We start from the raw sequence: 26,761 nt of genomic DNA on the forward strand, positions 1-26,761 counted from the left end.
AGGACTATACATGTGTGTGTGTGTGCATGTGTGTGCACCTCTTTGATGTAAAGATGGGGAGTGGTTTACTACTTTATGAAAATTTGCAACTAGTTAAAAAACAACATAATACATCAGTTCATTAATATATTATTTTAAGAATCCAGATAAACATCTGTAAGCAAGGAACAACACTGAAAATGTTGAACTGACAACAATTCATATTTCACTAACTCACTTTTTTTGGATGCAGCAGCGTTTCTGGAGCCCATCTATGTATAAAATAGTATATATAAAGTCTGTCATTTGTAAATCGGCAGACAGTACAGCAAAAACTACTCTTGATCATCCATGCACTTATACTAGCCTTAAATTTTCTAGCCTTTCTAGTTTCTAGAACTTCTGTTAATATATAATCAAGCAATCTATTGATTTTCTTTTTCCTTACTTTCTGATGTGGCCATTTACTCTTATATTCATATATTTTATTGATGGTTCTCACATTGTCTCTCATCTCCCCTCTTTCACATGTACATTCATACAGTAGACATGAAGTTAATATAGAGCTCTTGATCAGATGCTTTAATAATGCTTAGTGACAGTAAATCAAGAGAGACTGAATAAATTGATCTTGCTTTGTACTACAGTCCCTGCTTTACCAACCGGCCAGCAAACAATTGACTAACTTATTTATTGTACTGCAGTGCCTCCTGCAGGCAATGCTATGCAAATACGCTGTTCTCTGCTGATGTCTGTAAAAAGGGTTCTACTATGTCGTTTGCAGCTGCGCTAACGATACTGTTCTTGTATTAACTTGACAGCATTTAGAGATTCTTCATTGAAACAGATGGAACTGACTGATCATCTTTCACTGTAGTAAATATTGACGCCAACACAGATTCAACATATAAAGTAAAAGCTGTGTAGAGGGTAATGCATAGGTACAATATTACTTTAATATTACACATGGTCTTTCTTTAAGTTTAATTGATTTTTTCCCAGTGTGGTAGCATTATTTTTTCATTGGAAATAATTATAATCACTACATCTGGTATTACATTTTTAAATACACATTTTGAAAATCCAAATGTAAACATTTCTTGGATAAATTCAGGGGATTTTCAGGTTTTTAGCAGTGGTTTGCTGCCAGCTTGGATCAAAATGACAATGGGAGTGGCCCCAGTGCACCGACTAAATTTAGTACACTGATGTAAAAAAATAAAAAATAAAAAAGTATTTTGAAGCATCATTCAAAGATAAATAGACAGTGAGATCAGACTGAGCATACACTGAGGTGTTTAATAAAGTTGACAGTTTCTACTGTTTGGGACTTCACAGGAGAACAAATTCTATGAAAGAGTTGTTTACTTCATTTTATACAGAATAAGAGAGATAACCTAAATTACACATTAAAAGCCAATATTTGTACTTTTGTGAAGAATACAAATTTTGTACAACATCTAGCATAGTATCTTAATTGTTTAATAAAAAGTTCACTTGAATATTTATGATGAAAATAAAGTAACAACATTGAAGGGAAATAAAATGTCGATTAACTTCAAATCTATTTTGATTCTGAAACAAATAATGTCATTATTGGCAACAAAGTCCAGCTTGTGCCGCCAAACGGTCTGAGCATTCAAACCGAAAACAGCTTCTTTAGTTAAGTGAACTATCAACTACAAACACTTACCAAACACGTAGTTCTGTTTATAAAAGCAGTGAAGCAAAGCAGTGTACTCTTGCACAGCAAAGTGAAGAAAGTCCTCGACAGAGGTTCATTGATTACCCTTTCCTTTCACATTCATCAGTTGTGCACAACTTGGACATAGACCAAAAGAGCAGTGTTAACCACAGAGCATTCACCATGCGTTTTCTTGTGTGCGTCCTATCTGAGAAGAGGCAGGTCTGGTCATGTTTGAGTGATATCTGCATTGTCTATGTCTAACTGAGAGAACGTAAAAGTGGTGTCATTTCTCTTTGGGATAAGGCATTTTCCTAACTGTGCATATAGACAGAGCAACTACAAAATTCCCTGATATGTTATCGAGTGCTAAAATATGTGCTCAACTTCGAGGTGATGCTGCCAAGACGGGCAGTTTTCATTGTAGTCTTTTATTATTGCTATTCTCACCTGCTGTGTTAAACTACATTACATTATGGATTACTATACACCATGTAAGTATGTCTTCCAATATATAAGAACATGTGGAAATTGACATAGGGTATCCAAATAAATAATTTAATGAAATGAATTATACTTAACTCCAGTAACTCCCTTCTGTGACACTTTAAGAGGCTAACAGTCTTTGACACTCATCCTCCTAATGCAGACTAAACATGACCTGTAATGACATCATATTCTGTACGTTTCATGTGAATCGGGGGTTAACTGCATAGATCATTACAGACGTGAGCAACCATGGAGCTGTTGATGGGGGCAGCATAGGTCAGAAACCTCAGAAACACACACAAGAAAAGCCACGGTGAATACAGAGCAACACCTGTCTTGTACAGCAAACTTCTCATACAAATGTGTGCCTTTCAGCAGTGAGATTGAAGTCAGTCAGTGTGTCTTATTATGATTTAGCTGCTGAATGATTTGTTTCCATGAGGATGAAGAAGAAACCAGGTCACAGCCCCTCCCCTTCCCCCTGCACCTTCAGCTTCAGACTTTCACCTTTCCTCTGGCTGCACTACACTTACTAATGGGGAATGGCGATAAGATGACGTCTCTGGAGCCGTTTAATGAAGCGCATGGGTGTTTTTTTGTACGCAATTATGACCGACATTTCAAATAGACTTACATATTTACAACTACGTGTTGGAACAGGCATGATTGGTTTTGTATGAAGGTCAGCAGCCACTTTTACCATGTCTATGCATTTTGCTTTAATTGCATGAACCAATAGCACAATAGTGGAAATGGCTTGAGAGATGGCATGCCTTTCAGTCGAGCTCCACGCAATAACAATAGATTATTCCTCGGTGTGGGGCCTGGACCTTGGATTTGAATGGTGGCAGTGTATTCAGCAGCTGCTAACACAGGCCAGCACAATAGGTGAGAAGAAATCCTATTTCCCCTAGCCTTGTGATTATCCTTAAGAAATATGAAAATAGTGGAACTTCAACCTCACAGCATTGTTATTACAATGTCATCAGGACAAACAATCACCACTAAACCACTAAAAAGAGAGACAAAACAAATTGACCATCTGGAACTAAACACACGGGAGTTCATGTTGGCGATTCAGTTTCGAAGAGACTAACATAATAGTAAATATTGACCAGTGAATGATCTACTTTTTTTTTTTTTTTAGGGTGTACTCTTGTAAACTTGGCTGTAAACCACAAAAATATACTTTCCTTGAAAACGGTGATCATACAGTACATTCAGTATGTACTCACACCCTGGTAATATATATTAAAGTTGCTATTTACACAACAAAAGACAATGTTTGGCTCAAATTTTCAATTACACAAACAGAACAGCAAATGTTCATGGCTTTAGATATCGATTCAAGATCCGGTTTACATGACTTTAAACTATAATAAAAGCACAAAAAATAATAACTATGATGAAAGAAATGGTGCATTTGAGTGAATTGTTAGAGAAATCATTGCAACTGTACAAAACAACACAAAAGAATAGCTTTGGCTTATATTACTGATGAACTGTTACACAAACGTGAACATGCTGACTTTCTCACCAGCTCAACTGGGCATAATCTTAATTGCACATTTACATACCCTAAAATTTTAAATTATAAAATGAATAGTTATTGTCATTATTGCAATAAATTCTGCTGCTATCTCGTTTTTACCTCCAACATTAATGTTTCATGTATTCGCTAAAGTAGTCTCAACTGTTGATTTACTGTGTGATCAAAATTCCTCTATAACATCAATAAAAAGGACCAGTGTGTTGGATTTATGGGGATCTATTGGCAGAAATGTATTAAAGCATTCATAAATGTGTTTGAATTGGTGTATAATTCATTATACACTAGAATTAGCCTTTCAGTTGTACATCAGGACTGGATCTTCTTTCATGGAGTCTGTCATGTTTGCCAAACATGGACAAAACTTTCACACGTCTGCATTGATGGGATGGATCTGTTTGCAACTAAACTCTACACAATCCCACACACTGGTCCTTTAACTTCATGTGTGCCTGATCAACCAAGTCAATAAATTAGAAGAGGCCACTTAATATAAAGAACTTGTGTGGTTACAGCATGATTTTAAAGACAGTTCTCGCAGTGAGCATCATATGCATGGGTCCTCAGCCTGAAAGCAACACAACTTTCTTTGATTGTTTGCAACTTGCAAGCACAACAGCAAAACAGCAACTACATGTAAGTGTCTGACTAGACCAGTGACTAAAGTAATCTACCGCCTATGGTTTAACAATTTTCTTTGAACTTCTTTCTTCTGCAGCGTCTCCTGAATTGCACCAAGTACCTGATACCACCTGCTTGTGCATATAATTCAGTCCACCTTGCTGAGTTTTTAATCTTATTGTATCAGTCTGAGAATTAACTTTAGATATGTCCTGACATGTCGTATTACATTACATCACATCTCAGTCATACAAACTGAAGTGGAGTTGAATAATAGCATGACAATGATAGCTGTAAGGACCCTTGCTCTCTCTCTCTCTCTCTCTCTCTCTCTCTCTCTCTCTCTTATCTCCATGTCTAACCCTCCCTCTCTCTGACCGGCTGGTGACTGGAGGCTTGATCAGGGCTCTTTATGTCACCCATGTGTCCATGCGCAAGCGCTTGACCGACGGGCTCTCCCTGTCCTCTGAGCCAGCAGGAGGTCTGCCCAGCCCCAGCGGGGAGTGGAAGTCTGGCCGGTGGTCCTCACGATCACTGCCATCATATGAGCTACAGGACGAGCTCAGGCTGTCGGCAGGTGAACGTCCCAGAACTTCCTGTCGGCTGGACCCTTGCTGCGGCTGCTGTGGGGGGAACCCAGATGGGGTGACACGCTCCCGTGGTGGTGAGATAGGCTCAGACTTGATGTTTATGCTCTGGCTGGTGCTGATAGATAGGTTGGAACCCTGAGGTAGGTGACCTCCACCACTGCAGCAAAGATAAGCAGGACATTTTGTTGTTGGTCAAAAACAATGAGAACAAATATGAATTGCAATAATGTGAAAAGCCAGGACTGTAGATGTGTGATTCAGTATGATATCACAGAGCACAGTGGGTGTTGCTTTTATGTGAGGGCGTCTGGAGAGTGTGCTTTTGTTTGTAAGTGTGTTACTCACACCAAAGAATTAAGAGCTGCTTGGCCCAGTTGATGCTGTTGCCATGCCGACATGGAGCCCAGTGAGAGCCCAGGAGAGCTGAAGCCCTGCAGGGAAGAGATCTCTGCACTGCTCAGGGAGTACTCTGTAAAAACAAACGCAACCACACACACTGAGAACTCACTCACATTTCAGTTACAACACTATGTGCCACTGAGAAAAGAGCAGGAACCAACAGCGTGTTGTGCAAATAATCTCGGCCAAAAAGGTTGTTATCAGTCTGGGGGGTAGAGCGAGTCCAGACTCACCAGCAGGATTGTAGGAGGTGGTCATGCCTGAGTAGACCAGGCCCTGTGGGGGTAAGCTGGGGGTGGTGACAGACACTACTGGAGTAGCCAGCGGCTGGGTGGACTGGGAACTGCTTATCCTCTGAGTGTTCTGCAAAAAAACAAAAACAACAAAGAAAATACATTAGCTCAAAATATGGCACTCTGAAAATATCACACTTGGATGCTAAACAATGCAAGTACTATCATTTAAAACACTTCATTTAGAGCAGTGTTACTCAACTTACAGGCTGCATGCCAAATCAGCCATATAATGCCAGGGGCCGGCCTCACTAAATAAGGCTGATGAGTTTTCATCTCTGCTAATGTTTTCAAAATGTAACCAAAAATTTTTAAGTTAAATGAAGCCACAGTTACTGAATGAAGCACAATCCTTTCTTTAATGTAATTAATGAGTCAGCTAATCTAAAAAAAGAGCCAAACAAATAATTTCAAAAGGTAGGTGAGCTTTGGGCCTTTTAATATTTATTATTTTATCTGATAAATATTGCAGGTTCAATCATTTTGCTCAAGTAGATCTTGGGCAAAGATGAGGATCAATTTAAAGGCCACAAAAGACTATTTTTTTCAAAGTGTTCTATATACTGTACTATACTGTGAGGTTGTCAGGAATGTGCACATAACATTAAAAGCTGCCACAAGGTGGTGGTGTAGCTTCATGGCTGTAAATATTGAGCGCTTTCTTGTTCACTGTATGGCTTAAAAAGATTGCCAAAATAGATTAAAAAAAGGACACAAACAGTGAAGTGATATCTTCATATACAGTAGATATACAGAAGAAACTAGAGATAACCTTGGAAAAAATTTAAGTGGAGTTGGAAAGCTGACATCAGTGCAGAATTGCTGATATCCGATTATTACCACAACAAATACAATTTGTTACAGTGTTATTAATGAGTTTAAATTAGGGGCACCCTTTTTAGGCGAGCCCACATCAACAGCGTCCTTCTCAAGCACATTCAGGATACATTAAACAGACATTAAAGTGAGTCTAGAGATCAGTTTTTATACCCAAACAACTCCAAACCGAGAAGATGCAAGAGGATAATACAAATGACACGCTTCAGTTCTTGGAGTGACATACAGCAGAGCTCCAGTAGTTTTTAGTGCAGTGACTGGCATGCAGTCTGCAAAAGCACAGCCTGGTGTGGTCATGCAGTAAAACTCTTCTGTGCGTTACAGATCCACTAATGAAACACAGCAAAAGTTTAGAACAATACTACAAAAATCCCCGATGGTTAACGTAACAAACATATGTGCAGCTGCCAGCAGCTACGTTTGAAGCAGTATTGCATCACGAGCTACAGTTGATGGCTTCCTCGCATTGTTCCAACACTCTCGAGCCAGATGACTTCACCGAGTATCTCACAGAGTGATATCATTTAAGATGATGTAATCCTCTCTGGCTTAAAAAAAATATAAATGATTTATTATTTGCTCATCACTCTTCGAGTTGTAAAACGTAAAACTATGGGTAATTTTTTTTTTAAAATTAAGCATTGATTTGCTCTCTTTCCCCCTCTCTCTCTCTCTCTCTCTCCCCCTCTCTCTCCCTCACACACACAAACACACACACACACGTTCACACAGAAACTCTGGTGGTATATGACTAACACTGACGTGTTGGGAATAGAGGAGCCAATTTAACAGGCCGAGGCAATTTTCACAGGCCAAACCCAAAGCATGCAGTGATAATGTTTTTGTGGGTTCTTTTTTTCTTTCTTTTTTTCTAATTTCTTGTTTCTTATCACTGGGAGATCTGAGAGCCAGTCTCCAGTGTGCGCAGTGCCTTCAGTCTAGCATCAGTGATCACCGGAAGCGTGTTCACATTTCAGCCATTTGCTCAGGCATTTCTCGAAACTCACCAAATCCATTTCCTCCTCCTCAGACTGCCCTCAACAGAAGAAAAGAAGAGAGTTACAGAAAAGCAGTAGAGCGGCTGTAAATCGCTCAGGGGAAAAGGTGACAGCTATGGGACTTCACAGTAAAACAGACAATAAACATAAAACTGCTGACGACCTCAGCAATCATTCGTAAATCTCACTTTCTTTGCACAAAGCATTTAGATTTGTTTTTTTTTTGTTTTGTTTTGTTTTTAAATTTGCTGCAAATTAATCGGGTCAATCTTTGAACGAAGTGTGAATACGAAACACTTAACCTATAGTTTGTTCCAATCTTGTAAATAATGAAGAAGAAGCAGTCAGACTTGGACAAACATCATTGAAGCTAAAAACTAACTTAGACAAATTAGAGTTGACAAACAATTTGATTGTGAATGTGACACTTAGATCAAATCATAATCAACAGAAATTCCAAATAAAAATTTCTTCACTGGTACCAACAATGGCTGCGTGGTACTGTGCACTTAAAATCCCCCCTGTGCTGGAAGGAAGAGCGAGAAGCCCATTTTCTATCTTTACTGTGCTGTGGGACATACTGTGTCCACGCCGGGGCTCTTAATACCCACACTCAATCAATAGCGGTAGGAAGACACGACAAGGGCGACAAGATATTATCTGGCTCACACCCTGGGCCCCTGATTAAGTCTTCATCTACACTCTGTCACACTGAGATGTGATTAATTTAATACCATTATGGCCTAATGACAGGCTGTCTGCAGACCTGCCACAGCCCACGCCCTCAACAGCCTCTACCAGTCGGAAATGCTTCGTAGGCTCAGACAGAACAGAACCGACCTCCCACCCTGCGCCTAAGCTGTTTCAGACCTCTTGCAACATAACCTGTCCTACTCCTACGTATTCCACATGTAGACACAGTATCACACAGTTGTTTAAACACTGCTCCAGGCCAGCTGAGGCTCAGCAAAGGAGGAGCAGCCACAGTAACCAGAGGTTTATTTACAAAACACATCGTTTTGCTGGAAAGGCTCCTGTTACTGACACCACAAACAACACACAGAGGTGAATCTGTGTATTTGCTGGCCACTGCCTTTAAATCCCCCACTTGCAGTTTTTTGAATGTTGATTTATGACTTGGAGGGTCTGCTCAAGCCTCGGGTGTCTGCTATGGTCAGGGCACCCTGCAACTTTAGTATTTTTTTAAGCCTCAGATTAAATGTGAATAAATGAGGGAGGCTGCGGATTCTTGGTTTCGGTCCACATTTAAATTGAGGTGAACGCAGCTCGGATGAAACCTGCACACTACCACTACCACACTGAGCCCCAGCTTCTCAGATAAATAAAGTCCTTAGTGAGGTGGAAACCTAAGTTGAACACCACGTTACATTTTGTGATAACATCAAAAACATGTTTAGGCAAAATCCGGGCAAAATGTTCTGCTGTGAAAGTCTTGATAAAGACACCAAACAAAGCTCGGCTCTGCCCTGCAGCAGAGATATTTAAAGGTTCTTCAGCTGGTGATACTCGTGTGCAGTGGTGTGCTCTGTACTCACCAGTGGGGGCATCATCCCTTTGCTTGATGGAGGGATAACAACCCTCAGGTCTGGCTTGCGGCTTCCCATTCCCATGTTCCCTCCAGGGGGTGGCGGAGACTTGGTGGGCATGACTTTACCCAGGCCATTGCCACTGGGTGTGCTGAGGAGGCCCGGAGAGCCCCTGGAGTTAACAAAACCATTTCCTGCAGATGTACACAGCAACAGAAACACATCATCAAACCATGCACTGTGACTGACAACACTCCCAGTCATCAACCAAACCTCTTGCACTGTGTTGTTTTCCAGCTTGCTGCAGCATGCAGCGTTAAGTGTTTCCAACCCTCTGGGAAGTTTTAATAGACTGGGATAATTATCCTGCACATTTACAAAAATAAAATGTCCATTTCAAAATTGATGAGCCCTTTATTTTTACTGTGAATGATTACATCAAAGCCAATTCTTTGCATCTTGGGACGAGGAGCAGTTCACTGACAAATGTACTGTGACTGCTTAAAAGAAATAGCTGAGGCCATTACAATTGAATAAGAACAATAAAATGTTGTTCTTTGTTGTTTTTCACTGTGCACACAAACAGCAGCAATGTGCTAGACTCTCCCCACCACATTCACACCTAGGCATGATCATTAGTCATTTCCTTTTCTAAAGAACAATCCAACTTATTTTAGGAACTTATTTTCTTGAGTCCCAACAACTTATTTTAGGAACTCCCGCTCCCTCTTCGCTCTGGACAACAATCTCTTGAAAAGGATGAATATATTCACTGGGTGTGGACAGATTAACAAATATTAAATGTAAATGTTATCAACAATTGTTAAGGCATCTGTTTAATCAGATAAAAACATTAAAAAAATAACTTTTTTCCTTGTTTTAAGAAATGAGTTTTTGGTAGCTTGTCAATCAAAATAAATCATTCCAAAATAAAACTGAAACCTTCACAAATTTCCTAGATCATCATAAGCCATCTGTCTCTATTAAGTATTTTTCTAAAAAAAAAAAAAATAATAATACATGTTTCATACAAAGATGTGTTCTTCCCATTTCTGTCGAGCTACAGTACCTTATTTTGAACTGCAAGACACTGTATGACTCATGTGCACAAGATCTGCAGTGAGATTCTGCCGATTCCACACAAAAGCGCTCTGATAAAAACAGAGCGCTGGATTCTTATGAAAACAATAACCAAACAAAAGTAATATTTCAAGTGCACTCGAAGCTTAACCTAGATTTATTTTACATAAGTCTGAATAAAAACAACGCTTAAAGCAAAACACACGCAGAAATCCTGAAAACAACGGGGAAGAAAGAATTAATGGTATCTAGCACTGCATCAACAGATCAGTAACACTTCAACAAGTTGCTGATTTCGCTATTGTGTTCAGTTTATCCCAGTGAAACACAAAGTGTGTGTTCAACGAGTAGGCTCTTGCATAGGAACATAATGGAACAATAGTCCGTCTGAGCACAGATAAGGGCAGCAACAATTCAAGGTCAAATAAACAGTTATGAAGTGCACAATAGTATCTCACCACTGAATCAACAGTACAGTATATGCAAGCAGCTACTGCCATCAGCTCTGGCTTTGATCATACAAGACTATGCTGCTGCAAGACAACACTGTTTACAGAATTAGCAGATTAAATGTCCAAAGCCCTAAAAATAGCAAGCCTGATTACAAGCATGGAAGGAGTCATTCAGTGGGAATAAGGGGTAAGTGTAAATAGAATTTCATGCAAAGGAATGGATTTCAATTTGGCAATTTGGCAAATAGACATTTCTGATAGCGATCAATAAGCTTTTGCCCCGACAGAAGTCTGCATCCTAAAGCTGAGAAAAACAACACAGCAGCAACGACAAAGGCCTTTTTCACTACAGAGATTTGTCTTGTAGCATTTGAGGGCAACCTTCGCAGCCAAAATTGGCTGACATAACACTGTTTTCTAATAATGCTTTGTAATAAAATATCTAAATGTAATCTTTGTTATTGTTTAGTTTGATTTAATTCTCATATCATCTCAAAAATATGACTTAAAACACAAGATTAAAAGTATATACATCTTCTGGTAATGCATTTATTATTAAATGATGTGCCTCAGTTTAACATAAAATAACATATTTTAACACAAAATTGAATAAACTGTGCACCAAAAAATATGACATACCACATGCCTGGAGTTTATTCTTAAGTAAATAGCTAACTTATAGTGAATGTTTCATATATGAACAGGCCTTTTTCTGTGCCCCATTGACACTATTACTAACTAGTCTGGTTACCCTCTTTTATAGGTGTTACCTGTAAATGTGGGCAAACCGATGTCATGAAAGGTGTGTACTGAATTTTTTGTGGGTCAAATTGCCCTCCGTGCTTAATATTCTCATTACGTCTTTGTTGTGCTGACTTTATTTTGTTCACCGGCTTTTCTCTGTAAAAAAAAATAAATAAATAAACTTCTGGCACGCTTCTGCTTTGCTAAAACTCTAAGAAGGGTCATTCAGAGATGTAAACTTGATGTTTGTTTCATACTTGCATGCTATTTAATATACAACCTGTATATACTTAGCACGTGTAGCTATACTAGCACTGAGGTTCTGTTAGTGGCAATGCTGGTTTATTTATCAGTGGAAAATCTCCACAGCTGTTGGAAGGATGAATTCACTTCATTTATAGTAGCAAACTACCTAGTTTGGTCAGTCTGTGGTACGCTGTGCGTGTGTCCATTTCACAGCTTCACACACACACCCCCCAAAAAAAGCAAAGGAAAGGAGAAATTATCACGAAACCCTTCTCACACTGAAATGAAATGAGTGCACATACCGTACACAACATGAGCCGTCAGCTTGACGAACAGCCAATGCCACTACCAGTGCTTTTGTTCTAGTTTCTTTATTATATTTTTGTTGTTATATATTTCCTCTTTTTGCAAGGGAAACAAATAAGCCTTCATTAATTAAAAACAACCAGTTTAAAAGTGTTTAAAAATATATGCAGGGCAAAACAGACAGATGGTAGGTGATCTTTTTTACTAATAGGCTGAGGTAGTCTTTAAAAAGAAGCGCCTACATGATCTTACATTTCTTCTCTCTGAATTTCTTGCCTGATTTGCTTATCTGTGTAATGTGAGTTTGATTATAATTTCAGCTGTCTGATGACAAGCAAACGAAATAAGCCTTGAAAATAAATATAAAGACGGAAACACACGTCTGAACAAACACACCACAAAGTTCATTCTGATCCAAGATAATAGGCACAAGTTAAGACCAAGCCTTCAGCGGGGGGGTATGTCACTGGGCCTTTCTGCCCTCATTCTATATTCAGACTTTTCTAACAGATTGGTTGTGCCAGTAAATCCTCTCTGACTGAAACCTGTGCACGTTGAAAGCTGTTCGGTTTTTGTTCATTGTTCTGAATTATTAAAATGGCCTGGTAAGGGGCATTACATAAAGCCCTGTGTTTACAAGTTACACATTCAATTTTCATTTTAAGTTTGGGGAGAGAAAACACTGTGACTTATTGTGTCCAACATCCCACATGCGCCAGGCTCAAGCAAAGAGGGAAAAAAAAAAATGTCCTGATGAATGAGAAGAAATGATAGAAGTGAATCAAGGGCCTCCAAATGCAGTCTTCCAATAATAGCTAGATGCCATGTAGCCTACGGTCCTTTTGTTGTGTCTCAGCAAACTAATTTGAGACAGGATGTTCCAAGTGCAGCTGGTAAGACTGAAGTCAGATGGAATAACTGTTCACGCCCCATACCATTTTACTAAAAATTGTAGACTGCAGAAAATCGTAAACATGCATTTGAGAGTGGAAAGAATCCCTCATCATACAGCAATTACTGACAATACATCACAATCAAGTAACCTAAGATTAATAAAGTAAAGTAAAACTACAACAAACAGAAATAACTTTCTGAAAATAAACTTCATGCAACTCCAGCACCATTGAGTCCATTACTTGATGAGATCTGCTGAGCATGCAAACATACTTTGTAAAATGTGTTTCAAGAGCTTGTAATCATCCAATATTAATGAACGTATACAGCTTACAGCCATACTGCATACCAGAGAGCCCTCTCTTAAATCTTTCGTTTTCACCACAACTTTCTCACCAGTCAAGAACTAGAGCTTGTAATTAGGTGTTACTGCAAGAGTTGTTGCAAGAAGCGATGCACTGTCACTCACTGGAGTATACACACTGCCCAATGACATAAAATGAGGCTTAAAGATAAGTAGTTTGGTGTGTGGAGGTGTATTAGCTTGCAAGTCATTATCTGAATGAGAAACTAGACAAGAACAACAGATGGCTTATTTCAGAGAGAACAACTGACGTTTATCTGCCAGAAAATGTTGCCAGTAATGTTCATTGTGGCATCGTGCATGTACATACAGTACGTGTGCCTGTAAGACAGGAAATTGTCCATCACACATCCAGTAGTTGAATGGAATAAAAAGTTTCTTCCTCCAAGTTTGCTTAACTCAAAAAAAAAAAAGGTTCTGTACTTTACAGTACTTGACAGTATTAAACAGGAGAGAAGATATCACAAGATATCACACATCTTCCATCTGGCCACTTTGAAAGGCCTCTACTGTGGTCATTGCGGCTACTTGGGAAAATCATAAGTATTTCAGGAATGGTCATCTGACATCAGGGCTGGAGAAGTTAGTCCTCCTTGTATCCTATGCTCTTCTACACACTTGGTGCAAACAACAGCTGCAGCATGCTCACACAGTGCCAAATGCTGACGCCCCCTGGCAGAGGCTCCTGACTTTACCCTGACCTGGTGCCACACCCAAACTTAAAACTAACCAAGCACTCTTTTTAAAATGCTGACTGGAAGCCAATCAGTTAAACCTTGCAACCAAAGCCCAATCAAAAATCCCTTAAAGCTTGTATTCTTATGTTCTTCAGATTGTTATTATCTTTGACTGTCATACAGTTTCACAACAGCATTTTGGTAGACATACTATATGGAGCACAACAAACTAAGGAAAGGGTTAAATTACACCTGCCTCCACGTCTCACACAGCACATTTCAGCCATGACAGGCTGTCCGGTCATTGTGTACTGAGGACTTAGTGGGATGACATGGCCTGAATACCTACAGGGTTATGCTGGTCTAGGCATCTTACAGACCCTCTCCAGCCTTATAAGGGCTGCCAGAGTAGTCAGGGGGAACAGATGCACCTGTCAATAGACGTGAGGGAAACAGGAGAAGGGGGAACTACATAGAGGTGACAAGTTTAAAGGAAACACTGCGTTTATTTACCTGCCGATGTCAGCTGGACAGCTAATTGACCTGCTTGGTTATCATTTTCAAGCACAAACAACACACAGTGTGAATACTGTGGAGTCATTTTCCATCTTTCAAACATGCATTTAACAAGCATATTATGCATGCTCTCAGTTAAGAGGACACGTGCGCCCTTTGCATGCAATGGAAAGACAGTCAGACCAATCAGTCAATGATAGTGACGACTGTCTTGAGCCAATCACAAATAGATATGCTACTATCCAGCTCATTTACTAAGCAGGAAGCCTGTTGGGCAGAGCTACAGAGAGCTAATGAATCTCTCCAGGAGGACTTACCCGCTGGGCTGGAGCCCGCACCACTTGGCACTGAAAGGTCTGTGGTATCCAGCATGCCACCTAATAAGATGCACAGAGTGATATGATTAACCATCTGCATCTTTCTGCAAGCTAGCAGAGCATGTGATGGAGATGCCAGACCAGACATGAAAATGTCATGTAGCTCTATCTTCACAGTGCACGAAAGAGTAGAATGTGCTCTGCCAGCGTCCTCGTGGTGAGGGAATTTTCAATATGTGATTAAATAGAGCAACTCATTTGTTTTCAGCATGTTTATAAAGTCGGAGATGGTGAATGCAACATTCCACTATGAGAATGCACCTTCAGCAAGCGGTTACTTATTCTGTATTTGAGCATCTTGGAATTATGTTCCACACACACTTTTAATCACTTAGGTCAAAGGGTAAAATGCCAGCATGCCACCAGAACCCGAACATGCCTTTAGATTTTGAAATTCAATAAGAATCATCAAAAATAAGAAAAACAATAGAAACTTTGCACCAACTAATCACAAGAGATTAGTTATTTTGAAGAACAACCATTTAGTAAACCCTATGAATAGGTAGATGTAACTGCTGATATGTGGTTAAATGTGAATGAGGCATTTCACACCTCGCTGCATGTACTTCCATTATAGGCAGTGTAGATAAAGCTTGCGAAAACCATCTGAACTGACTTAGTCACACCAGTCATCCAAGTACCAGCGTCACTGACGTCATTTTTCCACAATGCAGACACAGTAAAAGGTGTAATGATAAGAATCTTAAGACTATGTGAGAAAGTATAGCACACAAACATCAGATAAAAGGTGTTTGATGACAACTTGGCATTAGGTCACTTACACTGGAGACCATTTTGGCCAAAAAGTTTAAAACTGTTTGTGACAGAGACTGCTCAAAGGTTTCCTGCAGATAATGAGATGAGACAAACCTTTTTCCAAATAAGAAGCTAGAGAGCTAACACCTAGTCGGACTCTGTCAAATTTTCATTTCTATCTACTCACACCTCACAATAACTTTTTAAGACATGGAATACGTAACATTACTGGCTTCATCAATCTGTCGAGTGCCTGCCTTCTGTCATTCAGATACAGGTCATATTTATCGCTTTTCTGTATCCTTGAGGTTTCGGCGGCACTGGAGCTGGTGTGGTGGTGGATCTGGGTGGCAGGGTAAAAAGAGACATCCAGTTCAAAACTTCTCCGAGTCTCCCATATTTCCATCCGTGTGTGCCTCATTCCTGCCTCTCATATTCCCTTGCCTCTCTATGCACCCTGTCCTCATATTCCCCCCTTCTCCTGCATTGTGCAGCCTCTCATTCACTTAAGTCTCTGTTACTCAAAAACATGTGCAGGTCCTCACAAGTCTGCTAATACCAGATTTTTTTTCCCTCTGCTGTTTCTGTTGCAGGTGGGTCTTAATAGTGATCATGCCAATCCCATAATGTTACCATGTGCATTTATGTGCTTTGGTGAAAATGATACGTAAATGTTGCTGGGTGTAACCAGATACGATTAACATCGTGAGTTTCGAAGAAAAGTGATCAGCATGTCCATTATACATAAAGTCAACCTGTTTTGATGATGTCCAATTAATTTGCGTGTCCATTTTACACCACTTTTTTTTTTTTGACTTGGACACTTGAGAGAACTTGTTACCCATCATTTCCAGCTGTTATGCTAAGCTGGGTTAAGTGATTAAGTGACAAATGATCTTTTCAACTAATTCTGATAAGTCAATAACAACTTCCAAAAATGTTGAGCTTCTCTTTTCAAACTATTGCACATAAAACTCATTTCTGATTTTGGGGAGACCCATTCAAGTAACGAAAAAAAATGCTAATGAACTGTCTTAACTACCATTAATACTTCATCCACTACTTTAAAAGAAAAAAAAATCATGCAAGATTGTTGTCCACTGACCTGCACTGCCTGCACTGGTGGGCCTCTGGGATCCTCCACCAGAGCCAACATTCCTATGCAGAGAGGCCTGTGGAGGGGACAGCATCCCACTCTCACTCAGAGAAGCGGTGGCGGCTGCCAAGCCCTGGCTGCCCAGAGTCCCTCCTGCCTGGTACATGGCATTAGGATTGGATACAGGCACTGCCACATGCATGGAGAAGTTCTGCTGAGGCAATGCTGTGGGCTAGAAGAGGGAGACAAACACAAATATTTACACAGATTACACTAAAAATCCAAGCTCTGATGAGTCTGATGAGTCACTGGTTGTCATGGCATCATTAACAGTGAGCTCCACTTGAAGGTTAGCTTTAATAAACAAATTCACAAAATAGGCAGGCAGGCCAGATTGAAGTACTGCAAAAAAAAAAGAGATCTACTACATTGTAAGCTTGATTTTCCTTATATGCTTTACAGTATACACAAAATAATATTTATATAGCAATTTATATTATTTTAATAAACATTCACAACCATCAAAAAAATTTATTAACATTATACATACAGAATACACACAAATCTTCAAGTAGTACCACAAGATACAAAAATAATAACTCACATGAACCAAAATACAAAAACATGCCATCAGGTGATCACTGTGGCATTGCAGCAGTCAGCACTAGACACATACTTTTGCCTTTTGAAACACAATTGTGTAATGTGTTTCTCTGCAAAACAGAGTGGTGGTGGGAACTTACAACCCCGACAACTACAAGAATCACAACTCATTTGCATTTACCCACAAAGTGCTGACTGCGCAAAGCGTTAAGTGAGAATGACAGGTGGCAGTGAGAACATTTCATTATAGCATTATCCAGTGAGCCAGTTGGGTGTTATCATTAGTTTGTTAATGGCAAAGTGATGCTCTTCATGTCAGGAACATAGAGAAAACAACCGCTTCTTAGTAAGCACTATGTTCTTGCACAAGTATAATATTGTCACGCATGATAAGATCACAAAAGATCTGTGATATTTTGAAAGACAGAGCCAGTGTGGTACTTGAAAAGGTGAATGGGAAGCTGGAAATATTAGTGGAGTGTAACTGGAAGGACATCATTTGAATAAAAGAATGAAAGTACTGGATTATGAAAAATCCTATGGAGATAAAAAAGTTTTTTTTTTTTTTAATTTTGCCAAATCAGGTTTGAGATGGCAAAAAAAAACAAAACAAAAAAGACACCCTTAAATTAAAGGATCTGTAACTGTTTACAATAAACACTCACATTACTTTTAGAGTATTTACTGTAAATCCATTGTGTTTAAATATTGAGTGCAGTTTGATTTGTGACAACATGACCATGATACTAGGGTGTAATCTTTCTAGCAGAACCATGTAACATTTCATCTGTAAATGAAATGTGATCTTATCAGGGTGCGCCAAAGTATCAGCTGAAAAAACAACTCAACGCAAGAAACAAATGCACACCCTGTAGAGGGGGCATTAATCTTTAGTGTAGGTCTGAAAGAAGTTAACAGAGGTTTTTGGAGGGACAACAAAAAGAGGAAAGAGTTAAATGGAAAAAAAAAAAAAAAAGAGCCAAAAATCCGTTGTGCCACAAAGCCAAGCAAGAACATTGCATTTACAGTACTTACGATTTTATGATTTCTCATCATATTATCAAACTCCTCATTAATTTTTTTATACTTTTCTTCTGTGTGAGGAGTGAGGACATATGAGGCATCGGGGTCCGGGCTATCACAACCTCTGTGTTCTTTCTTGTTTAGCGCCTGTAGTGAACATCAACATAAAGACAGGAATCAACACAAAACAGCAGGGGACAAAGGAAGTACTTACACCACAGCGCTTGTATATTAAATCACTGTCTTCGCTTAGTTTGCCGAAATGGTCATCCATGAGGGGGCTGTGCCCAAAACAGTCATCAGGATCAGGACTAGCACAGTCATTATGGCCTTTGTTTCTCAATTTCTGAAATGAAATTGCACAGTTGAAAAGAAACAATGTACAAGAAGTGGCTCTGTGTTTTTGCTGCTTGTCATCTATTATATACAGTATCAGAAGTGTAGTTTTGTCTTTTTTTTAACCACTGCACATCAGGAGGGATCTGATCTGTCGCAAAATAATTCTGTAGCATAACAGACACAGTTAGTCATAAATATATGTCTTCAATGACGAGAAAAACAACAGGTCTGTAACAGATGGTATGGCCCCCATACAACATCACTGCGTCAGTCTAGGATCAAATGAAAAGACAGAAAACACCATAGACTGTATTTATAAAAAACCAAATGTGATGTCACCCATTGGTTTGTGAACTCTCATTTTGAAGCCTCAGGCTGAGCATTTTGGCCACTGCCATCTTACAGAGAGGTGAATATGGCTAATAAAGCGTCACGTGTCATAAAGTAACCATTCCCAAAAGCATACCCTGCTTTATTGTCTATTGTACTCTAACTAGAATTTATGAAATAAACCATCACATTATGGTAAATAAGGCCTGAATCTAGTGATCGAGACCATAAACACTCAGGAAAAGCGCTTACTAAGGAAATAAATAAAGTGAGCAGTAGGATAACTTAATAACAGACTTCATTGCAATAAGATTTTTTTTTTTTTTTTGCAACCAGATGAGTCACCCCCTGCTTGCTATTAGAAAGAACAAAGGTTTAAAGCACTATCACGGCCATTTTTTATATATAGTGTACAGCAAACACTGAGCTAGTCCAATTTTGGAAAAACTGTGTTATGTTCCTCAAGATGCCTGAAATAATCTCCCTGCCAAATACCTTGATAAATTCTATGCAAGGGTAGGTCATAATAGACTTACTCCGGTACGGTCTAACTAGCTGGTTTGGAAATCTAACAGTCAAATCCAAAACGCAAATCCATAATCTAATAAGAACAGCGGGCAAAATTCTGGGTCACCCCCCCCCCAACCTTCAGGAACTCTTTGACCGAGCACTTATTGCACAGGCAAATAGCATCTTGACTGATAGCTCCCATGTTCTGCACACAGAGTATGTGCTGCTGAATTCAGGTAGGAGGTACAGGGTTCCTCTATGTAAATACAACAGGTACAAACATTCATTTATACCCCTATCAATTAAGGCAATCAATGAGCTAACATGATGAAGAAGTACACATAGCAAATTGTATAGGTTCTTAAATTGTATATTGATTAAAATGTATATTGGTTTTATATTTACAGTTCTATTTTTTCTATGTAAATTATTCTGTTTTTTGTATTTATCAGATTGAGTGGTTGGTTTTGTTCTGTTGTGCAGGGGTACCCTCTTCTTCTTCTTTTTAAACCAAGATAAATTTCTCCCAAGGGAGACAAATGAAGAATTTTGACTTTGACTTTTCTGTTTTCTGTACTTTGCATTAAGGTAAATTTTCATAAATGTACCTGAAACCTTTGAAAAGTACTGTACTTTAAACCAAATTACATTTGAAAATATCATCTACTGTACCATTTTGGTTTTTGGTTTGTTTGGTTTTTTTGGGGGGGGGGGGGGGGGGGTTCCTTTTGTCAGTAAAACAATTAGAACACTTACAAACACAGTGAGATAAGATGTAGAAGATTAGACTCTGGAACAAGGATAAACTGAAAAAGTCACTTTGTATCCCTTTCATCCATCACCAGAGAAGCTCCCTTTTCCTTTCTTTCTCTCTTCTTCATGATCTCACCCCTTCTATTCATCCCTGTCCTCACATCCTACTCTGTGCATGTTCATATTTTTCATTATATTTCAGCTAGGGTGAGCCACGCATCTAGCAGAATGCCCTGCACAAAACAACTCTACAGCAGAGTACATCCAGTCTGCAAATTAGTATGGTTGGCACTTGTGTACTCTTATTAAAGTTAATGCATGTGGAGAATAAAATGGATTATCAAAATCTGGTTAAATGTGCTTATTTAACCATGTAACTGAGAAATTATAGCTACATAAGATGGTCTGTTGTGATGTTATAAAGAGCCTATTCTAACTTTAGGGGGAAGAAACATACAACTAAATAAATAAATGCAACACTGCTCTATTGCTCACTTTCATACAGGCTATTCTCTGCTCCTCATTACAGCTCTGAAAAGCAGTGTTAACAAGACTTGCTGACAGCATGTGACAGTTTGTGATATCTAGGCAGTGTACATCAAAACATGATTTATGTGTGGCTCTCAAGACTCCTCTATCAGGCTGCTGCAGGTCCACAGCAGCACCCTGCCCTGTCTTGGAGACCTCGTGTCTACAGGAAGGTCACTGACTCCTGTGGATGTAGGGGTCAGAGTGCACACCAGAGGAGAGGAATCTACACACACTAATGAGACCTTACTCTCTGTTTCTGGTCTTCATCACCCAGCAAAGTGGAAAATGTGTGCCTGTGTGTGTGAGAGAGAGACAGAGAAAAACAGAAACTATGTGAGTAGGAGTGTGTGGTGCATATGTGCAATGTCTGTACGTTGTGTGTGTATATGTGGTGAGGGGATGGGGGGAGGGGGGGTTTCTACAGCTGCTACATCCTCTGACAGCGATGTGACAGCACGTTTAGGTCTGTGCAGACAATGTGGCTAACCCAGCACTGCTCACCACAACCTCAGTGTAAGTCACATTTCCTAAAACCTGGGCTGTATGAGACTCCTGCATAATGTAATTTGTCATTAAAACTAGACAATTTTAAACCCCCAACTCTCCCTCTATTTTCACGTGTCGACAATTCAGGTACATTTTATTTTTGAGGAATGTATATTTTAAAACGAAAGAACAACGTTAATGTGCAATGTGCGATGAGAAACATGATGCTGTGCATAGTTGAGACAGAAACAAGGAAGTTCAGAAAAAACACCCACATCTCTTCAAACGTTAAGTGTCCACAATGCCCAAAGGAGTGCAAGAGAGAGAAGTTCTCTGGATAATGAATGACCAGTACTATACCACAGATGCATTACTGTTTGGTGTGGTACAGAGTGGAGGCATTCTTCTCATTCTAAGAAAACGCCTTGCTGGTTCATTTCCTGTTTACTGAACGAACCCCCTTTAGTTAGTGTCCTGAAAGGCCTGTGTTTACTGGGGTTAAGCTATGCACTTTCTCCACCAACGAGCCAAAGATCTGATCTCAACCTGCTAATTTAAGTTCCAACCTGCTCATTATGGGAATATCTTGGTCAGATTGGTCGGGCATGGCTGTGCGAGATGGGCAGGGTTGCTCCACTTTCACAACAAGCCTGGCCAGCCTTCAGTACACCACACCCACTGGGCCCAAGCCATTTCGGGAGGGGTAGTAGAAGCATAGTGGGCGAGCAGGAACCAAAGAGCAGTCAAGGGCAGGCTGAGATCTGTTCTATGATACATGAAACAAGTCACTACAGTACATATTATCTTCAAAAATATGCATTGGAAGGTGTTGTGTTGTGCAAGAGTTAATCTCTGCAGTGTTCTACTCAATGCAACATTGAAGACCAAGGAAAGCATGGCTGTAATTCTTCTTTTAAATTACTTGGCATGTTTTGGGTGCCCCCCCACAGACACTGCCTACAGCTCCCAGTAAATGGATCACTAAATGAGCACATGGCCAAACAGGTGCCCCTCTTCCAAACACCTGTCAAGACCTGGCTCCCCATGCCAGCCAATCAGAGGCAGACCCACAGAGACATAGCCATAGCAGGGACTACATGTATCCCTGAAGGCCACCCAACCACAAACCACCACACACTGCTCCAGACACTACAGAGTTCTGACATGGAAAGGGAGAAATGCATGATTAGGAAGGATAAAAAGCAGCTTTCTTTTCTTTTTTTGCATTATGAACAGTTTGTTCAAAGCAGCTTTAAAATGTCTCTCAAATGTTGAATAAAGCTGTGGGGTTTGTACTTTTTGGAAAGTTGGCTAGACGTGAATACAACTGAGGCTGAGATTTTCAGTAGCATGTCTGATGAAAGATATGGGCTGTTTGTTGCGGGAGAAGGTTACAAAGGGTATAGACAAGGGAACTTGTGTAATCTATTCACGAGGCCCTGAGAGCCTCACAAAGATGAGTGGGAACAAGGCCAGCTGCTATTTTCTCACAGTGGTCCAAACCTGTATTGATAGAAATTTGGCTCCTAAAATAAAAATGAGGCTGAGTGGCTGATGACAAAATCTACTGGGCCCTATTGTCTGAATGTGCATCTATAGTTAAGTGTGTCCATCAGTTTGCTTTTGTGATACTTCTCTTAAAAATATTTTCCATTGCAGGAGGCCTTGAAGCTTCCTTGTCCTGAAGAAAACATTTATCCATCATTTCCATCTGAGCCCTGACTATTAACCTAGCTGTTACCATGGGAAGCATTCAGCACAGTAATTGCCTCCTTAGGTCGGCAGTATATGTTCAGTGCAGGAAGCAGCAGAACGGTGAGAGCTCATCTTGCATTCCAGTTTGATCTGATATCAATATAAATTCTGTTTTTAATGTGATTCTGCACAATGACATGGACTGGTACTAAAATATATGAACTTTGGACAGTTTATGTGTGTCACTGGGAATGACAACTCATCATTTTTACATCACTGTGCTCAATTCTGGCCCTTCGGTCTACTTTTTAGCAGGATATTCACATTCAATGGGTTAAAAATAAAACCCAAACTATTGCATAAGCCACCTACATCACCTGTTTCTTGAGAAGTACTTTTAGTGAAATGGGTCCAAGCAATTTACTCTGCTGCTGTGAGTCTTGGAAAACCATTTCTTTCTGATGTTCTCCTTCTCTTGTGTCAAGAGAGCTTTCTGCACTTAACTTATTCATGTACTGTACTCTACTGTACATGAATAGAAGGGAGGGTGAAAGGAGAAAGATAGTGGTTAGGTATAAAAGCTAAACTTCAAAAATGTGGGGGAGATGGCTGAAAGGAGGGCATGAAGAGGCTGTTTCTGCAGTCTCTTCTATTGTGCCTGAATCACAGCAAAAGGCTATACTTAAAGTAGCTTTCACTATTGGAAGAGCACCACCTGACCTATGACTGGTTTACCACAGCTCCAATTCAGACCCCTCTGTGGAAAGACAGTCTGTAGTGTTATAAACTGGAGTAGATCATGAATGTTTAATCCATGTGGTGTTTGTTCAAGCCTCCCCTAAAGTGCACAGAAGCTATATTTTAACGGGTTGTTGTGCCTGCGGCCTCCCCTCACCTCATTCGAGCCTGGACTCTTTGCCCCTCTTGCCCTGCAGTGTTGTGAATTAGCCTTTGTGCCTACCGCTACACTAAGCAAGGTAGCGTGCTAATCCTCATGACATCACTATTGTGTCCAGGCCGTTCCATCTAATGTGCTTATCAAAGGGCTTCTTTGAGTGTGAACATACTAGGAAATCAGCATGGGGAGGTGGCTGATAGGAAGGCTTTTATCTACTGAGGGATATTTCTGCTCTTATATAACATCTTAACACTCTTTCAGTACCACCATGTTCCCTTTCCTCTGTGGTGCTGTAGTCTTCACTTGAGGGGAATAAAAGCGTCTATAGGTTGGTCTTTACACACCGTTTGCCAGTGTCCAGCACTGGGTTACTAGGAATCCATCTTTCTCCATTTCCTACCACATACTGTGAGACTAGAGCAAGGAGATTTTAGATAAGGAGATCTCTGTAATTCCCAGACATATCTTGTTTAATCTCATGACCATTACTCATTACAGAGTACAGTGATATCAGGATATGAGACTGGATTCATGTCCTTCCTTTAGCACAGTCCATTGTCTAGTTACTCGGACAGGAAGCAGGAGCAGGAGGGGGCAACTTGACATTACATTTTGACATTGTTCTCTTGCAGCTGTTAGAAAAACAACATAAATAGTGAGATTCAATCCCACCTGAAGCTACAGTGACAATGGAAGACAACAATGAACTAAGGCATTAAAGTCAGCGGACCATAAATTTAAAGTGGCTATATTTGCTAAATAAAAATGTGACAGGTAGACATGAGGCAAATCTGATATTTTATATCATATACTGCAAATGATTACCTGTGTTTGGTTGGCTAGATTCCCAATTTAATATAGCCCATTGATTTTACTGAATGAGGAGTAATTGCTGTGCAGTGAGCAGTCCCTTCAAAGCTTTCTGCTCTGAGACTGTGGTGAATGACTGATGTGACAAAGCCATTAGCTGCCACAGTCAGAGAGAACAGTCTCAATCAGCGGACTGCATATTCTCAGTGTAGACAAGAGGGAATTAAACTACAAATTGAGGATAAAGGCAAACCAATGTCATCATTATCTACGGATTAAAAAGAATGAGAACAAGCACCCCGTGCCCACGTGAAAGTGGTGGCACACATAAAAACTAATAAAACTCTAACAAACAGAAAATCCTTCAAACCATTTTACTCTCAGTCTCTTCATCTCCCTCTTTCTCTGGTCATTGAGTGGATCATTAGCTGTCAGAGCCATTGAAACCATACCCCCAACCCTGAACTCCCATTCCTGCTCGCCTCTAAAATATTCATAAGGACAATTAGGAGTTCCGATAAGGCGAGTACGAAGGGCTGGGGGGCGTGCGGCAAAGAGGGCAGGATGTGCCAGCAGGACGTCTGTTCTGCAACACTCTATACCCAGACCACAGACCTGTCCTCATCAATCTGAGATACAGCAGCCTCCCTCTTTGCTCCCAGTCAGACCAGGCAGTCGGGGGGGGGGGGAGGTGGCACAGTGCCCGCTAACCCCTAGCACCCCCCCCCCCCCAACCCCCCCAATCCCAGCAGGCTGGCTCTGTCCTCGCCCCTGGGCAGGAGGGGTTGGCCGCACAGCATGCACAATAGGAGGAGGGGGGCACAAGGGCAAGCTGATTGTTGCACAAACTAACTCACAGAAGCTGCTGTGAACAAAAGCAAGGTCACTGAAGAACATAGTCAGTGGACTCATGGCTTGTGGTTCTACTAATCTTTAGCATAACTAGCATTGCTGTTGATCTGTAACTAGATCAAACCAAATTAGGTCAGCTTAGTGTATGACCCATTTCATGTGGTTCCTACCACAGTTTATGACAGGTGTGTGGTTTGAGCCCAGTTTGAGGCGATATGCATAATATGCTGTTATATGCAATATGCAATATGCAATAATGTCATATCGTTACCACAAATTTTATAAGAAACAATTTAAGCGTAAAAAAAAGAAAAGAAAAAGGTCCACTTTCCTGCTGGTCAGAAATGACTAAATAACCTGTATGCTAGGTAGGAGCAGTTTTTCAGGGCATTTAAAAAATAGATGAAAATAAAATTTTTAGGCACTTTGTCATAAACAGCCTGTTGCAAAAACACATAATTTATTCTCATTACTTTAGTTCAAGCTAAAAAAAACATTACCAAAGATAACAGCTTGACAGGCATAAAATTGTATTTTTGCACCAACATGGTGATTCTCAAAGAGCTATTATCCAAAAACCTGGCATATCTTCTCAGCATGATGTGCCCTTAAAAAAATCTGAGGAAACTGGACATGTGAAGGACAAAAGTAGAAGTGGCAGGCCTAGAAACCTATCCACTGTAGATGAAGTGTATCTGAAATTGCCTGATCTTGCCTTATATACAATGTATGCTTAAAGCTTTCAATAAACTGTGCACCTACTTCCCATTTTCCTAACAAAACATAAAGAAATTAGTGATGACTCAATACTTTTGCACAGTTCAATTAAAAAAAAAAAACTTTTACAAGAACAATATATTAATTAGTTTAAAATATAACTCTCTCCTTAGTAAATAACTAAAGTGTGCTCAGTTATCTATTTTAAACCTTTGAGTACTAGTAAGCTCACTGGAAAAGTGTCACTGGAAAGTAGTCTTTCAAAGATACCATGTCTTGTGGTCTTTGTTGTTATATTTTTTTTTCATTAGCTGCTCACTAAAAGACCCTCCATTTGAAATGAGACATATGCGACGTAGTTGAGGGTGGAAAAAGGGCTCTGACGTCAATGAAGCACGACATGTGCCAAAAGCAAAAATCTCTTAGCAGTAACCTGGTAACAGGAATCACATACACACACAGCCGAGTCATAATAAAACAACGAGATGTAGTACATGATGGACTTAAAATACACAGAAAAACAGTGCTTGATTATTGAGTTAAGCCATTCAGCAATTCAAAAGGTAACTATAGCCCCATAAGACAAAATCCCACATACAGAAAGGGATACTGCTGATTATTTCAATAATCAAACTACATTTCAAGGTGCCATCGGGTAACAATTAAAGGTAACAATTAGCTCCACAGCAGAGCACACATTACCCCCACATCTATAGCTAT

The 26,761-nt window shown here is 39.9% G+C and overlaps 1 protein-coding gene across 6 annotated transcripts in view; it reads right to left on the minus strand.

Moving 5' to 3' along the window:
- Window positions 1–1,258: 1,258 nt before the first annotated feature.
- Window positions 1,259–26,761, minus strand: part of mef2aa (myocyte enhancer factor 2aa) — a 61,488-nt gene continuing 35,985 nt past the window's right edge. For 3 of the 6 annotated variants that reach the window (XM_030730713.1, XM_030730714.1, XM_030730715.1), the window contains 7 exons: window positions 18,133–18,267; window positions 16,504–16,726; window positions 8,996–9,180; window positions 7,449–7,472; window positions 5,545–5,674; window positions 5,258–5,381; window positions 1,259–5,069 (listed from right to left, as the gene is read on the minus strand). In XM_030730713.1, coding sequence (XP_030586573.1) covers window positions 4,733–5,069; window positions 5,258–5,381; window positions 5,545–5,674; window positions 7,449–7,472; window positions 8,996–9,180; window positions 16,504–16,726; window positions 18,133–18,267 — 1,158 coding nt within the window. In that variant the 3' untranslated portion in view covers window positions 1,259–4,732. Of the gene's footprint in view, window positions 5,070–5,257; window positions 5,382–5,544; window positions 5,675–7,448; window positions 7,473–8,995; window positions 9,181–16,503; window positions 16,727–18,132; window positions 18,268–18,334; window positions 18,467–26,761 lie in introns of all 6 variants that reach the window. The other 3 variants (XM_030730716.1, XM_030730717.1, XM_030730718.1) reach the window with 3 other exon arrangements.

Source organism: Archocentrus centrarchus, chromosome 6 (genome assembly GCF_007364275.1).
Source record: "Archocentrus centrarchus isolate MPI-CPG fArcCen1 chromosome 6, fArcCen1, whole genome shotgun sequence".
Taxonomy (NCBI): Eukaryota; Metazoa; Chordata; class Actinopteri; order Cichliformes; family Cichlidae; genus Archocentrus; species Archocentrus centrarchus.